This window comes from Terrapene carolina, unplaced genomic scaffold (genome assembly GCF_002925995.2).
Source record: "Terrapene carolina triunguis isolate 2854851 unplaced genomic scaffold, T_m_triunguis-2.0 Scaffold180, whole genome shotgun sequence".
Classification (NCBI taxonomy): domain Eukaryota; kingdom Metazoa; phylum Chordata; order Testudines; family Emydidae; genus Terrapene; species Terrapene triunguis.
In genome coordinates, this window is record NW_020664531.1 from 9,418,333 (window position 1) to 9,438,077 (window position 19,745).

Sequence of the window (19,745 nt, forward strand, 5' to 3'; positions counted from 1 at the left end):
TTACCTAGGTTTTTGTGATGTTGGATCCTAAAGTTTGGTAGCCTTATCTAGCAGAAAGTCTTATTATATTTATCAGAACAGCACAGTGTGTTTTGGAGAAGCAAATGGTAACAGTAATAGTAAGACAAGATCGGTTAGCGCTGAGAGAGCTATGATGATGTTGAAATAGGAGCTATGCTCCAAGGGACCCAGGAGTAACTTCTCTGGTACCCATAAATGCATAGGCTGGGTATCAAGTGCCAAAAGAAGTTACTCAAAAACAAACAAAAGAAGATTGTCCGCAGTTGCACCAAGATATTTTTTTCTCAGCATTCAGAGCTTCTGCCATTTCATGTAGATGTAAAGCACTCAAACAAGACGAAAGGAGATAAGAGGACAACATAGAAAAAAGTAAAATGATTTCTTCTTCACATTGGGCTGATGTTACTTACTGACTTTGCAGACTAATTTTACCAAGCTGTGAGAGCCATCATGAAAAGGAAAGTATATGTCTGGTCCACAGTGAATACAGAATGTGCCATTCAATCATAGAAGTAGTAGGGGAGAGTGGGTTGATGGGATGTTACCCCCCGAACTGCAAGCCAGGGCCGTGAAATTTGCCCCCTCCCCACATGCATGGCACCATTGGCCTGACTGGAGCTGCCCCCCCAAATACAGAAGTCAAACTACACCTATGCATTCAATCCTGGCTCTAATTAGTTAGTGTTTTTGCTGCATATGCGTAATAATCCCCCCAGTCAAAAATGTAGTCAGGAAAACCACTAAGTGCAGAAGTAAGAGCAAAAATTAAACAACTTTTGTGTGTGTATGTGTTTCTCACTTCTCCCTGCATACTCAGGAGGGTAGAGAGGGATGGTAGAGGAGAATAAGAGCAAGTACTTACTGTACCCCCCAAACATAACCTCAACAAACTCTCAAGAGACAGTTCAAAAACTTTTACATTTAAAACTTCACTAAAAGACAGATAATAAAATAAAACGATTTGAGATAATTTTTAAAGACCTTTGAATAGGATTTGCTTTCGTATTTTCTGCCATGAACAGATTATAACTTCTCAGCGTAGCTGGAGGCCTTACGGCAAGCTCATGTCATGGGATGTGTGCATTGGGGAAAGGGGAGCGCTTTTGAAGCAAAGGCCAATGTAGATAGGTAGTTTAACTAGATGATCAATCTGCATTTTTTCCAGTTCACACCAATGCTATGACTACTGCTGGTTCCAATATTTTGAGAATTTCATGTGTGGGAGCTCCATCCAGCTTCCCTGCTCCGTTGAGGAAGCCAAATTCCTGCCTTTGGCCCTCCTTCCCCATGTCAGGTCACCCAAGAATTAAAAACAATTCCAGGAACTCAAAAAGTAAGGGTGACTCCAGACATGGAGAGGAAAGAGGTTTGGCAGACAAGTGGGAATCATAGAGGCCTATAGTGAAAATGGAGGTCCATGAATTATGAATGTATGTTGACAGCAAGACCTCAAAAAAAAAGAGTTCTGCTGTATGCCTCTTGTTGCCTGAGCATACGTCTCAAAGACTCTGTATGCTGATTTTTGAATGCACTTGCATTAAGCTATTATAAATAGAAAATTAATTACAGCACCCGGTAAATTTATTAAAGCTATGCTTGGTGATTGGGACGGGCAACCTTACCAGCCATCAGTGAATACTGTGCAGACCAAAATCCCTATGCACTGTGAAAACATGCCCTGGTATTTACTTGTTCTTCCTAAGGCAGGATTTAACTGTGATTATTGCAAGAAAGAGTACCGTGCATAGCAGTTCTACTTTTCTAATTCAGATTCACAACCATATTACAATAAGGGGTGATTTGATTAACAAGTATTTGTATATTAATCAACAGACTACCAATTAACACACAAGTGAAGAAATAAAAGTATGGAGAATGCAGCATTTTAAGTGGATTGTTAGCAGTCCTTCGCTTACAGGTAAAGGCTCACTTATTGGACTGATTAAGTATTATTATGTTGGTCACTACTGCTGAACTTTACAGGTGATTATTGTTAGAAAATTGACCGTGTGACAATGTCACCTTCTAATTCAACATCTGTGCCCCCTGTGTGACTTTGAGTCTTATCTATTTACTGAGAAAAACAAGTTCCTACTCTGATTAGCATAACAGAGCTACTACAGCTTAGAAAGACCAGGCTGGATTCTCTTCAACCTCATACATCATTAGTAAAATTATCATCTCAAGCCTGATTGTTGAATATTTACTATCGCTGGTGATGCAACAGTTTGACCTTCTGATCCCAGGTTGAACAAACAGGGCTGGCAGTTAGAAAAAAAAAATTTTTTTTTTGACATGTAAACAGAACAGTGTTAGTCTGGAAGTTATTGAGAGAAAGAGAGAGAATAAATAGGGAACTGTCACAGTGTCATTTTTTGCAGTCATTTTCAGACTTCAAGTACTATGGTTCAAAAGTACACACAGAAACCCAAAGCACATTAGAGGGTGGAATAATGCAACATTAATACATTGAAAAGACAACCTTATTTCTGGTGCAAAAGTACTAAATGTGGATATCAGATACTGTGGGTCACAGATATCTCAGCACTCCCCTGACATGCAATCTTTCTGACTCATTTTTTGGCATGTGCTAAATCTCTGGCTAAATTCTGCCACTGTAATGCTGAAACTATGACAATATACTATTCACAGGATCACTTACTTAGTGATAAGCAGTCTGGCTCACTGGTCACCTACCTCACATCTCTGAAAACATACTTTACATTAAGAAAATTAATATTATTCATTGAAAGATCAATGCAACTATTCATGTTATTTACTGTAGGAGCATGCATACTGAAAGACAGGAGAGGACATTGGATAGTAGTTCGAATTTCCATTATCAGGAGATCAGACTACTTTGAAGAGCTCCTTAAAATCCTGAAATTGTCTAGAAAATGTTGATTTAAAATCTCTTTGTAATTCTAAACTGCCAGCTGACTTCATCCACCAAGATAGAAAAGAAGCTTCTGGAGCCTTCTGGATGTCCCAGCATAGGGGGTTAAAAATGTAAAAGCTGTCCATTTTCATAGAGTTCTAGATGACAGACCAATGGAGAAAATTGCTCCACAGCATGGCATCAGATATGTCAAAAAATAAGTTTGTTGGAATCAACGGGAGTGGGTTGAAAATCTAGCTCAGTGGAAGCTTTGTTAAGGCACTGAACTGGGAGTCAGGAAATCTGGGTTCCCTTCCTAGCTTAGACACAGACATCCTGTGCAACTTTGGGCAAATAATTTAATCTGTTCAGTTTCCCATCTGTAGATGGGGTTATCAGTTCCCTGCCTCACAGAGGTGCTCTGAGCAGGCAATCATTAATTTTTATGAGGTGCTCAGGCACTGTGATGACAGGAGCCTTTTAAATACACCTCTACCCCGATATAGCACGACCTGATATAACACGAATTCAGATATAACGTGGTAAAGCAGTGCTCCGGGGGTGGGGTGGGACTGCGCACTCTGGTGGATCAAAGCAAGTTTGATATAACGCGGTTTCACCTATAACGCGGTAAGATTTTTTGGCTCCCAAGGACAGTGCTATATTGGGGTAGAGGTGTACATAGATAAAGACCTTCCCGAAATGCCAGAAATGTTGGGAAGATTGTGTACACGCATTCAGATAACTGCAACTCATGTGAGGGCAATAACTCTGGCCATAACTACTAATACATTCCATGCCAGAAGAAGCACTATACATCTCTGTTAAGAAATGGAAAGCCATTAAGGGATGAGTCTGGGGATGCATTTGCGCACCAGCACCTCTCATGGCTGTGGCTGGTGTCATAGAAAGTCTTCATCAGTTTCCCCACCTCTCCACCTACAGTTGTTTGAACAGGGCCGGCTCCAGCTTTTTTGCCGCCCCAAGCAGCGAAGGGAAAAAAAAAAAAAAAAAGATAAAGCCGCGATCGGCGGCACTTTGGCGGCAGCTCTACCGTGCTGCTTCATTCTTCAGCGGCAATTCGGCGGCCGGTCCTTCCCTCCGAGAGGGACTGAAGGACCCGCCGCCAAATTGCCACCGAAGACCCGGACGTGCCACCCCATTTCCATTGGCCCCAAGCACCTGCTTCCTGCGCTGGTGCCTGGAGCCGGCCCTGTATTTGACCCTGTGCCAGATGGCTCTCCTCTTATGACTCCAGCCCAGTGCTTAATTTGTGCTAGGGCTTAACAGGGCTGAGCCCCAGTTCCTGTAGGCTTGGCAGTTCATAGCCCCAGCACCTCTGGGCTTGCCATATCAGTTATGAATGTGTAAAAAAACATTGCTTGAGCCCTGGCATTTTTTTCATTACAAATTAAACAGTGCTGCAGCCCTCTGGCTGGGTTGTTTATAGTCTCTAACCTTCCATGACAATAAAGAGTCTGACAGACTAGAAGTCCAATGACTCTAGCAATTGTCACTACTAACAACCTCCACAAAGTCCTGCCCCTTTTGCTCTGAGGGGTTCTCATAATTTTTAGATTCCAAGGCCAGGAGGGACCACTGTGATCATCCAGTCTGACCTCCTGTATAGCACAGGCCATAGAACTTCCCCCAACATTATTCCTTTTGAAGTAAAGCATATCTTTTAAAAAGACATCCAATCTTGATTTTAAAATTGCCATTGATGGGGAACCCACAACAAACCTTGGTAAAAAACGTTGTGAACAATTACTTTCACTGCTAAAAATGTACACCTAATTTCCAGTCTGAATTTGTCTAGCTTTAACTTCCAGCCATTGTGTTATACTTTTCTCTGCTAGGTCAAAGAGTTTGTTCCCTATTGCAATAGGGTGGCTTGCCCCTTTAGGGCTAGGACTAGCCAATGCTGATTACTAAAAATTGGATTGGATCAGGTAATTCCCTATGAAGGGCAGCAGATGTCTGTAGGGAAGAGGGAAGTTCAGAAAATGTCAGGACGTAAAAAAGGCTTCAAGGAAGACTTTGATACCAGGCTGTTTGGAAGCCAAAGCCAGAACCCCGAGGCTTCAGCCAGGTAGGCGCTGGGGGTGACCTGAGAGGAGGGTAAAAACCATGGACTTTGAAGTTTATTTTTGAGTTTATTCACATAAATAAAGCTCCGACCCCCAAGAAGGGATGGTGAGTGGGCGAGAAAAGCCTGTGTGAAGTTTGTTTAAGAAGCCCTTTGAGGGAAAAACTGTTAGCATGAAACCCCTGGCCATGAAGGGTTACAAGGAAGACAGCTGACTCCATTACACCTATCTAGGTACTGCTAGACTATGTTCATGTCTCTCCTTAACCTTCTCTTTGATAAGCTAAATAGATTGAGCTCCTTGAGCCTATCACCATAAGGCAGGTTTTCTAATTCTTTAACCGTTCTCCTTGCTCTTCTCTGAACCCTCTCCAATCTATCAACATCCTTGTTGAACTGTTGACACCAGAACTGGACACAGTGTTCCAGCAGCAGTTACAACAGAGCCAGATACAAAGGCAAAAATAACCTCTCAGCTCCTACTTGTGATTCCAAGGATCATATTAGCCCTTTTTACTGCCCCCTTTGCTGGTGATGGCAGGGAAACCCAGGCTCACTTGCTCCTCTGACTACCAGCCCAGGGACCCTACTTCAGTAGCTGCGACCAGTTCCTCACAATCTCTTGCTGCTTCTTACCTTGCCTCTCTTTTAGGCCTTCTCCAGACTCAAGTACTGTGATTCTCCCTCTCTGGAAGTTCAAACTCTGGAGTGATTCCAGCCAGTCTGAACAGCTGAAGGAATCTTCTCTCTGTAGATCCTCAGTTTCTCTAGCAGCCACCTATCTCTTCTGATCTGCAGACTTCTTATGCCTCAGCTGTTTCTGGCCCAGTAATTAGCCACAGCTGGAGAGATAGCTAGCCTGCTTGTAACCCCTAAGTGGCCATGGTAGTCTGGGCCTATACTCCCCATGACAGGATGTCAAGTAGCCCCAAATCTGAATTTGCTGTCTTTCTAGTACAGTAACGTAATGAATGCCTCCTTCAAAATATGTCTTTTAATTGTGTCCCATGATGCGTGCTATGTCAATTCATACCTCATAGACTATTTTAAATTACAAGTATTTTAAAATGTTATTTCCATGCTGTTGTTGGACTATCCCATTGGTGCTGCTTGCCTGGTGGGGAAAAAAAAGTAAAACAGATGAAAGCACAATGCCAGTGTAACTAATCCCTGTGCAATCAAGTGCTTTCCTAAAACTGACTGAACTAAAGCAGCTCTGAAGATACAGAAACAAAAGCCAGGAGAAACCAAACAGAAACTACATGGAAAGGATATGGAGGACAAACAATTATGCAGACCACCCAAGAGATGGCAGGGTAGGGTTAACTGGGACTAACAGGACCCTGGGAGGCAAAGCAGAATGGGAGGAAAGGGAATGCAAAATATACAAGGGGAAACGAGGATGATGAGGAGGAGAGAGAAAGATAGTGAAAGAATAAGGGAGAATGGAATGAGAGCATGAAAACAATGGAAGAGATGGTAAAATGGAATATGAGAGAAGGAATAGATCAGAAACGGAGGCTTTGGAAAATGATTGAGAGAATAAGAAAAATAGCATACATTCTACTGTATTTTTCTGACAATTTTGGTGTATAACCAATTTATTTTTAAATGAGTATATAATAAATAGTTTATTTTTACAATGATCTTTAACAATGTTGATGCATCAGTCATAATGAACTGAAAAATATTTTATTTTCATTTTATGTCAGTATTTATACAAAATGTAAACTGTAACGGGATTATTTTTGTTGTAAGCAATGGGCTTGATTCTTTTCCCACTTGCCACAGTTTTATGTTGATGTAACTCTATCGACATCAATGGAATTACTTCTGATCTAGACTCTTGAATCAGGCCTTATGTCTGCAATGATGCTAGGACATATTTTATGGGGAATTTTCAGCTCTAAGATACATATACACAACTCCCACTGAATTCCATGGGAGTTGTGTGTGTGTGTATGAGGGTGGAATTTGGCTCCATGTGGTTATTACTATTTGTAATATGAGGGATGGTGCCCAGAGTAGGCATGTTTGCATAAGAGTTGCCGGAGGCAGGGAATGTTTAAAATATTTACCATAATATTTGTTTGCATTTCTATTCATACTCTGTCCTCATCGTCCTTGCACATCAATTATTCTACACATTAGACAAGAGTCTTATATAAGTATAATGAAGGTGCTGTGTAGACAGAATATCAAGCTTTCCAGTTGTTCTAGTTTTTGATTTAAAGATAAAAACACTTCAGGGTTTTAGTATATCTCAAATCTTTTGATGCCTGAATATTATGATTCAATAAAGTGTCCAAGTGGAGGCAAAGAAATAGTGCAGAGTAATGTTCTATATACAACAGGTCTTCTCAGTCCTTTAAACGCACGGCTTAGGGAGTTAAATAGTAAAGATAGATAAATACACAGTAAAACATTTTTTAAAAGTTAGCTGAGCAATTCAATGATGTATGTCATTTAACATTAACTACACAGACAAGGAGCCTAAGTAGAATTATATTGAAAGTCAAAACAAGACTTAAAAACTTGGCCTATTCTTTACCAGAGACTTGTCCTGAGGCCTGAATGTAACTCCTAGTAATGATATATGATCTTTATCTGTCTAGGTACTTATAGGGTCCCTTCAGTGTAGTGTTTAAGTAACTCCCAAATCTATATTTGTATTTACCTTCACAATACCCCTGTGAGGTAGGGAAATATTATCCTGTTTTACACAGGGGGAACTGAGGCACAGAGCTTAAGGCCCTGATTCAAGAAAGCACTTAAGTGCCCTGCTGAATAAGGATACTTCCTGAATTAGGGCCGAAAGGTCTTGTCCAAGGTCACACAGGAAGTCAGAAGGGGCTTGACCTGGCAAGATGCTGAACACTTGCAACTCCCAATGGCTATAGTCGGAAGTGAGGATGCTCAGCACCTTGCAAGACAGCCCATGAAAAGTAGGAATTGAGCCCAGATCTCATGAGCCCTCAGTTCAGTGCTTTAACTATATGACCATCCTTTCACCTAGGACTCAATGCTGAATTCCTTGAGCACCCAGAACTCCCTCTGAAATGCAAGAGCAGAGACCTGCCCCGACTCCCATTGAAACCACTAGGAAGAGCAGCAGGCCCCATGCTGCTAGTGAACAATGTTTTAAACTGATGTATTTTTTGATTCTAACATCTGCTATGAACTAAGTTCTGCTCCTTGTTGTTTATGTTCCTCTCCCACTTATGTCAATGAGAACTGAATCTGTGCAACCAATGACAGAATTTAGCCCACAATGCAGAGTTTAAGTTATGTTTGCTTGTATTTATTATGACATTATCTAAGAATTTAACATACAGTCATATTCTCTTCCTTTCAAATGCACATGTTCAAGGTAAGGTGCAATTAAAACTTTTAGGACTTGGTCCTACACAGGGACCATGGACAAATTAAGTCCCACCAACATCCTCCCATCAGGGCTTCAGTGGGACATAAGTAAAGCATATGCTTTGTGCTGGCCCTCTGCACAGAAGTGAATTTCACCCATGTTGGCACTACTACATAGTTTAAAAATCAGCTTCCTCATCTGAAAATGTATATTTAAATATAGCATTACTAATTGTTATATAGAACATCCATCTAGTAACTGGTAATTATAATATTTCTTATCTAGGAAATTCTAAAAATATTATCCAAAACTGACAAATACTCGGAGGTGGCAGGCGGGGGGGGGATGGACTGCAAGACTCTCGTCAGATTGTTTATCTCACTTTTAAAAACAACACAACACTATCACACTCCTAAGTGGGTAATTCTCCCAGAAATTGTGTCATGTATTACTTATAGTTAGGGCCCTACCAAATTCAGTCCATTTTGGTCAATTTCATGGTCATAGGATTTTAAAAATCATAAATTCCATGATTTCAGCTATTTAAATCTGAAATTTCACAGTCTTGTAATTGTAGGGGTCCTGACCCAAAAAGGAGTTGTGGGGGGGGGGTCACAAGGTTATTGTAGGGGGGTTGCAGTACTGCTACCCATAATTCTATGCTGCTGGTGGTGGTGGCGCTACTTTCAGAGCTGGGCAGCCAGAGAGCGGCAGCTGCTGGCCGTGAGCCCAGCTCCAAAGGCAGAGCCGCTGCCAGCAGCAGCGCAGAAGGGTGGCATGGTATGGTATTGCCACCCTTACTTCTGTGCTGTTGCCTTCAGAGCTGGGCCCTCAGTCAGCAGCCACCACTCTCTGGCCACCCAGCTTTGAAGGCAGCAGTGCAGAAGGGTGGCATGGTGTGGTACTGCCACCCTTACTTCTGTGCTGCTGCCTTTAGAGCTGGGCGCCCAGCCAACAGCCACCGCCCTCTGGCTGCCCAGTTCTGAAGGCAGTGCAGAAGAAAGGGTGGCAATACCACGGCCACCCCTAAAATAACCTTGCGATATCACCCCCCCACACACAAACCCCTCTAGGGTCAGGATCCCCAGTTTGAGAAACACTGGTCTCCCCAATGAAATCTGTATAGTATAGATAAAAGCACACAAAAGACCAGATTTCACAGGGGGAGACAGATTTCACTGTCCTCGATGCATTGTTCATGGCCATTAATTTAGCAGGGCCGTACTTATCGTAAATTTATCTGGAGGAAATACATAGTAAAACTGTTCTATGTGGACCACACGATGCGTTAATTTTGCTCACCAGTTTAACAAAGGAAGCTAGTAATAGTGCTATTAATGATTTAACCAGAGACAAAAGACAGTTGTGCTTAAATTTTGTTAAAAATTGCAACATAAAGGTCATTTTAACCTCTTGCTCTTATTTAACTAATGTCAATTACTAGTGAAATCAGAAACATTTCTAGTGGGATTTTTTTTCTCAGACAGGTAACTTATTTGTTTTACAGTCCTTTCATGAGGAAAAACAGGTACTTCCACAGACCCATGTATATATTTCCATATCCACCTGAAAGTCTCAAATGCTAATTTATTTTCTTGATACCAGCAAGCCAACAAAAGCAGTCTAAACAAGCCTCTTCCCATATTTCATTGGTACCTTCTATTTTCGCATGTAATGGTAAGGAAAAATTTAGTAAAGAACCAAATTAGATATTCATCAGTATCAGATACTAAAGTTAGAAATTCAATAGTGTACTAATCTACATCTGCAATGGATGGCATGCATGCATCAGGTTGTGTAAAATTCCAAATCAAGATGATGGTATACAACTGCTGAGCTGAATGCTGATGAAATAGAGTATCTGGTCTCACTGAAGTTTATGGGACTTTTGTCATCAACTTCACCAGGAGAAGGATGAGACCTAGATTCTGTACAATAAGACATTCCAAGCACATCTCAACTTTGGAACAAATTCTACTGTCATGTTAGTGTAAATCTGGAATAATTCCACTGAAGTTTATGGAGATACTCTAAGATTTATACTCATGTACATGAGATCAGAATCTGGTCCATATACTCCAGTGGGGTTACTCCAGTTTTACTATACTCAGCTAAAATTGGATGGAGAACTTGGGGTTTATTTAGAAGTATCCATAATAACTCAATATATCTGCACACATTCTATCGGTTACAATCTTGGAGATAGACACATAATATGCACTTCCAAAACAAGGTTGTGAAACTGCTTAAAGTATCCATTACAGAGACAAGGTTGGTGAAGCAATATCTTTTATTGCACCAACTTCTGTTGGTGAGAGAGAGACAAACTTACAGAGCAGTCCAGGTGTAGACTTTTCATCATAGTCACAATTCAGACACAACCTATTCTTCAAAACATATATTCGAATTCACACCTTAGTTCCCATTCCTCGGCACTTTTTAAACTAATTTATGTTAATACTTCAAATCCTTAAAAATACAGGAGAGAGATGTCAGATTTACTAGTTTTTTAAAATAAATTACAATTTTAAAAGATACTATTCAGATACAGTCCGATACTCAAAGAAGTTACTGTTAAAAAGAAAACTATCTTTAACACGAATTAAACCTCAAATCAACAACTACCACCAAGCTGACATTTCATCCTACAGGCCAAAGAAATACTGTACCTATACTGTTTTTATTAGTACAGCACAAAGGAATACCTTTGGAGGCAATTTTCCTGCATCCACCACTCCCTGCATAGATCTGAAAACCAGTCATAACACTACAAGAACTAGCAAATGTAAACAAGTGGACAAGTTAGGAAAATGAAACATTATATTAACAAAAGCACTGTTACACTTCAATCCTCTGCTTTATTCCAACTAAAAAGGAGAGAAATTAGAGACTTGTTTTCTTAGTTTAATTTAAGGTATAAATACCAGAATTACTGATTTTTCATTTCAATATTATTTATGCTGAACTAAAATTAAATGGCAAACTTTTGAAAGAATCACGTTTTTTACCAAGTTTTGGAAAATGGTATGAAGTAGAGCTTATAAATTATGATAAGAGAAAACAGAGTGACTTAAATGCTTGGTAAGTTTTTACTCCAATAAAGGATGACCCACACCTTCATGTTATTGGTTTTATTAGTTAGCAGCTGGACTAATAGTCACTGCTTTGACATCCAGCATTAATTTATTCTTTAAGGTTCCCAATCTATATTATATGGGTTATGTTGGGGTTGGTTACTTTGGGTCAAAGGAGAAAAAAGTTTATTTCACAAAAGAGCCATCTGAAAGCCTGGAGACTGCAGCAGCAGTGGGTGGCAGCAGCAGGGAAGAGCATTACTGTCCCAGGAGCCTCCTAATGCTAGCCTAGAATGGAAGTTGAAATGCGGTAGACCCTTTCCCCACAACAGCTAGAGTCATGGCACCCTCCTTCTCTGCTCTAATTCCAGAACACCAGCACTTGCTCCTCTTCACCTGTGATTCTAGAACCTCATCACATTATCCCAGTCTGTTCTGATTCTAGAATGTCAACATTTTCTCCCCCTGACAACTACATGCCAATTCCAGAACCCCAGCATCTCCTGCATTGTGCCTGCAGCTATCTTCCCCATTACCGTGACATACAGGGACAGGGTAGAGGAAAAGGAGGTAACAGGGACAAGGGAAAACATAACTGTCTACATGTGCTGTGTTTGTGCCTCTGGGCCCACCCAAGGGAATGCTGGACAGTTAGTTATCAAAACTGTAAACATTTTGCTAGCAATGGTTTTCAACCAAGTGCTGGGGCTCGGTGCCATTACCCCCTCAGTTGCAGGAGGGTTATATACATGTCCGAGTGAATTTTAAGCTACTTTCTTTCTGAAGACAGAGGCACTGAAAAATAGTCTGAAATTCCTCGACAATCATTCTCCTTCTCCCTATGGTGCCTCCTGTCCCTCCTCTGTTCCTACACTTTACCCTCTTCTATCCTTACATCATTCCCATAGTTCCTTCCCTTCTTTTTCCCTTTTGCACAACTTTTCTCTCCCTTCCAGGCCGACTTCCTCATTTATCCTGTCAGTCCAGAGCAGTTTCCCCTTCTTTTCCTCCACCCCCATCTTCGTGACTCTCTCCTGGGGGTTGCCTTCCTGCTCTCCCCATTGGTGCCTGTCCCTCAGGGATTGGCCTCTGCCCCTCAGGGCTCCTCTCCTGGCAGCAGCTCAGCACCATGACATGCCACCTTCCCCTGCTCCACTCTCTCCCTGCCAGCTACCCTTTATTCTCCCACCCCTCTCCTTCTGAGCAGCAGGCACCACCTCCTCCCCCTGCTGTGAACAGCTCGGGGGGAGGGGGTGGAGGCTGGGGGGGGCAGTCTTGGCCAGATCAGGACTGTTGACAGCTATGAGCCTAGGCTCCCTAGCTCAGATCAAGCCAGTTACCTGGGAAACCTCCCCAGCAGCAGCAGCAGCGAAACCGCACGCCCAGAGCAACTCAAGCTCTGCTTCCCCAGGCTGCTGCCATCCCCAGAGGGCTGCGGGAATACTGCAAACAGAGGAAGAGGGTCACCCCTGGTTTGTGGGAGGAGAGGGGGCTGCGGTGACGTAAATGATTATTATGAGAATAGCACCTAGGGTCCCCAGGCTAGGAGGGGGCCCCGTTGTGCTGGGCGCTGTACAAACGCATTGTAGGAAACCTTCCCGGAGCTTACCAAAATAAATCAATCAATAAATTATCCCAGGCTAGTTATTAAAGCCACAAATCCCTTCCCCGCCTCTTAACTGTGCCCAGTGTGTTGCAGGAGGTCTCTTACCCGCTGGGAGGTTTATTGGCCCCAGACTGCGCGAGAGTCTCCATGGATGGCTCACTCCTTTCCACTGAATTAAAGGCTTGATACAATTCCAGTTTGGGAGTGGGAGGGAAGGGGGAGAGGAGGGAATGATGAGCTGATGCCTTTCTTCTCCTCCTCCTTTCATTCACACTTTCCTCCCTTCTGGCTGAGCCATCCTCCCCTGGCTATCTGGGAGAGGAGAGAGTAAAGTTACTGTTCGCTGCCTGGCATCCGCTGAGCAAATAAGGCAGCTGGCAGGAATGGCTCCTCTCAGCCAGGCACCACGGCCGAGCGAGGGGGCACAGGCAAGGAGGGAAAAGGAAACGCAGCAGCAGCCGCCGCCCGGTGGCCCCCCGGACCTACCGCTGCCAGCCCAGCCCGCCCACAGCCTTCAAGGTGGCGAGCGACCCGCAGGTTGCAGAGCGGGGATGCACCCGGGAGGGAGGCGATGACCCACCAGCCGTTCCTGGGACAGTACGTGCCCCGCGCGCGGCCAACCAAGCAGACACAAAACACCCGCACATTGCAAACAAGCCCCCTAGAAATGACCCGCTGCGAAACCTCCTCCCCCCCTGACTCCGCTGGGCAGTGCCAGCTCCCACGCACTTGGCAGCAGTGCCAAGCTCCGATCCACTCACCTGAAAGCTGGGAGGGCCGAGCCTGGTCCCGGCTCCGCGCTGTCACACGGGCATGGCCGCTGCGTTACAGGGGGAGCCCCTTGCCTTGCGAAACGGACCCGTTTTGAAGCCTGGCTCCAGCTCCTCGCTCATCGATCCTAGCCGGTGCTGAAGTTTAGGCGAGGGGAGGCGGAGGCGCGCTGCGAACCCGTTTCCATGTGACTGCTCGGGACAAATACAAACACAGCGACGGAGCCTTTTCTGGGGCAGGGAGAGTGACACTGCCATGCACGCAGCTCTGCTCGCACAGCCCGCCCGCCCCCATAAATCACCCTCAAAGGGCAACGCCAATCCAGCTCCTCTTACACAGCCCAGCCCCGCGCCAGGACAGCAGCCTGCCGAGGGAGGAGAGGGCAGGAGACAGGGCATAGCAAAGCGCCTTGTAGAACGAGCCACAGCAGCGTATTCCAGATCCTATTACAGCACAGACCGCAGGCACCTGGGGGACAATGGCGCTGTCCGTCTCAAGGGTAAAAACACGTGTGGCCAGGAGCCTGAGCTTTCAAGGGGGTTGTCCCAAGCCTGTGGCATTTACTCTCTGGGGAACTAAAAAGAGCCATGAACCTCACAGCATATAGTGGTCCAAATGCAAAACTCCCTTCTTCGTCTCCCATATGGCAATGGAAAGTATATGGGGTGGGGGAAGGGTATTTATTTTTTACTGAAAATGAACAAACCAAAACATCCTTCTATAAATGTTTCTTGTGGGGGTGGGAATGGAATTTGCAGGCCTAATTGAAGGTAGAGGGTAATATAGATAGATTAGATTACATTAGATTAGATAGAGAACCTTTAAGGTGTCAGCTCTCCTGAAGAAAATATTTCCAAGGTATAGCACAGAACTCTCCTGGAACAGTTTAGTCAAGCAGTATAGCCAGGACAGATTATTATGGACCCCCAGGTCTCTTATAGTTAAAAAGATTAGGACCAACTTTCTGTTTACAGCTCAAATCTTCTACGTGTTTTAAATCCTCACAGGTACTTGGATTGCTTTGAAACTTGGTGTGCCTCGTGGGGGTGCTGGCTAGGGTTAGTGATCCAAATTTGACCACGAGATTCCTGAGCTAGCCATGATCACAAGTCATGCTACAGCTGTGGACTTTCCAGTGCTGCAGGACAGTTTGGGAACTGTTTAGAATGGTTCTGTCCCTTCCAGATTGCAAGGGTGAACTAGGTTTTCATTGGGTTCCCAAACACAGTGTTTTCTGCAGGGTAGATGACACCTTAATACTTATTTAAAAATAGTTCCCCTCATTCAAATTGTCCCAGACTAACAGCCTAGGCAAGCGACAGTTGTGCTTGCCTCTGCTATGAGGCCAACGTAAGAGCCTGGGTTACGTTGGCACTGTGTATGCGGTCGCTGTTACTCCTGTGCTTTTGGGTGTTATTGGACTATCAGACATGAGAGTATCTGCACCACTCCCTTCCACCCACTCCATTTGCTCCAGTTTCTTCCTTCAATCACTGGGAATGGTAGGAAAGGGGCAGGGGGAGTATTGATGGACAGCTCATCCAGCCAGGTTGGGCAAGGACCAGAGAAAAGGAACATGGAGGTTCACTAGCTTTAAAGCAAGAAATTTAACCAAGTGAATCTGAAAAGTGGGGACAAGGGAAATGAGGCTCTCCCTGGCCCTGCTTTTTCACTCAGCAGCACCTCTGACAGCTCCAGAGGCTCCTCTTTCTGGATTCCCCCTCCCCCGGAGAAGCCACTAGAGTTCACTCCATATTGAACTCTCCTCTCACACACACACCCCTACCTATCAGAGTGGATCTGGCCCAGGTTAGCATCCAGCATGGAATTATTCACCAGACACTGCTGCTAGCACAAAATGAGGGAGTTCCCCCCAGCCACCCACCCACACTGAGCGAGACCTGGCAGATCCTAGTCAGCAGCAACACAGAAAAGATGTCATTGCTGTTTACAAGAAAGCTACCATCCTTTCCCCAGGCATAGGATAAACTCTGGCAAACGTTTCAGACATGGATTAATTTGCTAATGACAGCGAAGGTAGAGGTGTGCACCTCCCCTGTTCTATGCTACAAGTACCTTTGACTGGATTTCCCTGCACTGTACTGTACTTCATTAGTACCAAGGATTTGGGGAGAGGATCATAATCTTCACCTACAATATAAACAAAATTCAAATAACTTAATCTAGTGTAATACACCTGTATAATTATCCATGATTTCATCTCCTCTTTCCTTACATATCTGCAGTTCACTCCTCTTAACTCCCAGTGCTCCAAACTGCAGAAGGCAAAGAATGCAGCTCGCCCTTGCTCACACACACACACACACACACACACACACACACACACACACACACGGTGTGACTACATCTCCACCATTCACAATCCACTTTACTGGCTCCTGCATTCATTTCACAATCCTGTTCAAAATTGCCTTTTGTCCAGATTCTGCTTAGCGTTACCCAAGTGCAACTTCTGTTCCAATTCATGGGATTTGCATCTGTGTAAGTGAGAGTAAAATTTAGCCAACCCCCTTTAAAACTCTCCATGGCTTGTAGTAGTCAGCTCCACACACCTTGTCTCGCTCTCTACTCCACCTGCTTGTCAAGCTACCTGCCTTCTCTGTCCCCTCGTATAATCAGCCCACTGCCATGAGAGAGCCTCTCTCCTGTAGCTTCTGTTCCATGAAGCAGCCTTCCTATATTTCTACCTTACATTGTACATGTTTTACAATATACCTTAATTGATACCTTAAATTTTCTCTCCCTCTAGTATTGGCCTTATCCTTTTATGTTCTAGTTTATTCACGACCTAAATGTTGTCATATAAGAGTTTTCTGTGATTTATACCTTTTTCTTATTCTCGGTATTTTAATATATAATTCTTTAAAAACGTTTGGGATGTAATTGGTAGGAAAGATCTTACACACAATAGTATTGTTCTATACACACAATATTGGTCTATTGTCATGGTCATTGAGTTTAAGGCCAGAAGGGACAACCACATCATCTAATGAGACCTCCTGTATATCATACGCCATCAACACCACTCAGCATTCGAACACTAAACCCAACAACCAAAATTAGACCACAGTATTACAGCCCACAGGAGAGTGAACTATTATGTGCCACAGGCAAAGAATAGGAGGAACTGAGGCAGGGGTTGGCAACCTTGGGCATGCGGCCCGTCAGGGTAATCCGCTGGCGGGCTGAGAGACATTTTGTTTAGGTTGACAGTCCGCAGGCACGCCCCCCCACTCTCAGCTCCCGGCCAATGGGAGCTGTGGGAAGCGGCAGGCCACAGGGATGTGCAAGCCGCCGCTTCCCACAGCTTCCCTTGGCTGTGAACGGCAAACCGTGGCCATTGGGAGCTGCAGGGGGCTGTGCCTGCAGACGGTGAACATAAACAAAATGTCTTGCTGCCCATCAGCAGATTACCCTGATAGGCCGTGTGCCGAAGGTTGCCAACTCCTGGACTGAGGTTTACCACAGCAGAATGGAAGTCTGTATAACGTTAGAATTATCATGATCATTCTAATGCATCTTCAAACGTGCTGGAAGCAATAACAGAGTAATCTATTACTGTATATGCAACCGAAGAATCTGGGTTATGGGTGGATAAGGGTCTGATCCTGAAATGTGCTGAGCGCCCTCCACTCCCATTGGCTCCAACAGAGCATTTAGCACTTTGCAACATCCTCTGAAGTAGACCCAGTTCTCTGAAAGGGCAAAGGGTGCAGCATTTTCAATGTGCATTGTAATTCCCCCAGTACAAATGGCAAGGTATTAATCAAGGCTACTTTTAGGCACCGGGCTGTTGTTCTCAGAAGGACTGAGTGAGCAGCTACAAATCCTGTACAAATATTTGAGTTTGGGAATGCTTCACTGCTCCCAAGACTGGGTTTTTAATCTCTCCCTAGCTGTATAGTCTCCAGTGCCATGCAATTCAACTGAAAGGATTTTTATGAAGGATCCTTAGAAAAAAATATGAAAGATGTTTGGGCAATGGCTTCTTTTCAGTCAAATGTCTTAGGTCTTTTAAAAAAAAAAAAGTGAAAAAATTAGCAACTAGAACGTTACTATGGATTGGTTGTTGGTGCAATATCTTTTTAAAGTCAGTTGACGCTCTGTTACACACATTTTAAAAAATCCTTAAATTGCTATATTTGTATCTTGTTTCATACTAAATAAAATTCTACTGAATCAACCCTCTGAAACTATTTAATAATACATTCTCCTCAGAAGAAAACTGGTCCACCATGTTTTAGGGTTTAGCAAATTTTAGTAGCTCGAAGTTATACACACACACACACACACACACCCCTAAAGTATGAAGTATATAGTGCAAATTTAGCTGAACATGTGAGGAATCTAGTCAGACAGGTCAGAAGTTAAAAGAGTTTCCAGCAACTAAATTGGTTTCTCTAGATCAGGAGGAAAGGTCAAGATTAGGTCAGGATTAACTAACCTTTGTTAGCTAACCCTGGTCTTTTCCCTAGTGTAGACACAGGTTAACAAACTGTTTACCTAGATTTAGCTGGCTGAGGTCCACCCTAGAACCTCAACCCAGGGTGGACCTTGACCAGTTAAATCAAGGTAAAAGATGTAAACCTGCATCTACAATAGGGAAAGATTGCACATAGATCAGAGAGTTAGTTAATATGTTACTAACTTGGTAGCTGCTCAGTCAGAATTTGTCTACTGCCTTTAATACCTCTGCTTGAATTTTGTCAACCCTAGGAGCTTGCCTCCATTTGAAACCTTTGGTGGCTGCTTTAATTTCATCAGGTGTTATTAGTCCCTCTTCTTTTTCTAATTTAGCATTCACATTTCTCTTGAACCTGCATGTTGTTGTTTTAATACAGAATGGAAATGTTTCTTCCATTGTCTGGCTTGTTCATGCGTTTTCAAAATCTGTCCATGAGAGAGTCCCCTACGGGCATCACCTGTGACTGTCTGGTTCTTCCTGAGAGACCTTTCGCTATTCTATAGAGCTGCCTTAAGTCTCCCCTCCCTGCTGCTGCTTCTACCTCTTCAGTCTTCTCCTGAACCCAGATATTTCTATCTTGCCTGAATCTCTTCTTTATTTCTTTGTCCTTTTCTCTGTATTTTACATCTGATTCTAAAAGTTCTGCCTCTTTCTCACACTCCTCCATTTTTGTCTTCAGAGCTTTCCACTCATCAATTGCTGCCCATGTTCCAGACGTAATCCATGCATCTTTCTTCCACTCTCTTCCATGGCCAACTACTTCCTCTGCTATTTTCTTCTGGTTTGACCATTTGTCTTTCATACTTTCATTAGCCTGGTCTTGTTAAAAACTGGAATCCGGTCTGTGTTTCTTTGTTTCTGTGATGAAATATGGGTGAAAAAACAAGTGCCACAAGACTGGAAAGATGGCCTCATCGTGGCTTTGCCGATAAAAGGGTGATCTTATTCAGCATATAAACTGGAGAGGTATTGTACTGCTATCAATCACAGGCAAAGAATTGACTAAATAGAATGAAGAAAGCAGGGGATGAAATATTACAAGAACAGGCTTGGTTCCATCCAGGTAGACAATGTTGTGAACAGATATTCATTCTTCAAAGGATCATAGAAAAAGCTACTGCTTGGCAAAACCCTGTCTTATTCAGCATTATTGACTTTAAGAAAATGTTCAGTGGTGTCCTCGGAGAGATCCTGTGGAATATTACTAGGAGCTATGGAATGCCAGACAAGCTATCAACATAATAAAGGAGATTATATGATGGAAGTAGAAGTACAGTACGATAGGATACAGGCCTGGGTGAGTGGTTTGGTATTGTGTCTGGAATTAGACAAGGTTGTGTGTTATCACCTCCTCTTTGCATTAGCAACAAAAGGTATTATGGACAGAGTAAAATGGGTTAAGCAAGATGAGCTACACAATCTTGACTTTGCAAAAGACATTGCTTTACTAAGTAGG

The 19,745-nt window shown here is 43.4% G+C and overlaps 1 protein-coding gene across 4 annotated transcripts in view; it reads right to left on the reverse strand.

Annotated features, from left to right (window-relative positions):
- The window catches only part of LOC112117089 (protein cordon-bleu), a 240,208-nt gene extending 226,170 nt beyond the window's left edge, over positions 1–14,038 (reverse strand). For 3 of the 4 annotated variants that reach the window (XM_024214954.1, XM_024214964.1, XM_024214963.1), the window contains exons 1-2: positions 13,794–14,038; positions 13,138–13,344 (exon numbers count right to left, since the gene is read on the reverse strand). In XM_024214954.1, coding sequence (XP_024070722.1) covers positions 13,138–13,181 — 44 coding nt within the window. In that variant the 5' untranslated portion in view covers positions 13,182–13,344; positions 13,794–14,038. The remainder of the gene's footprint in view (positions 1–13,137; positions 13,345–13,793) is intronic. The other variant, XM_024214955.1, reaches the window with a different exon arrangement.
- Between the last annotated feature and the right edge of the window lie 5,707 nt (positions 14,039–19,745).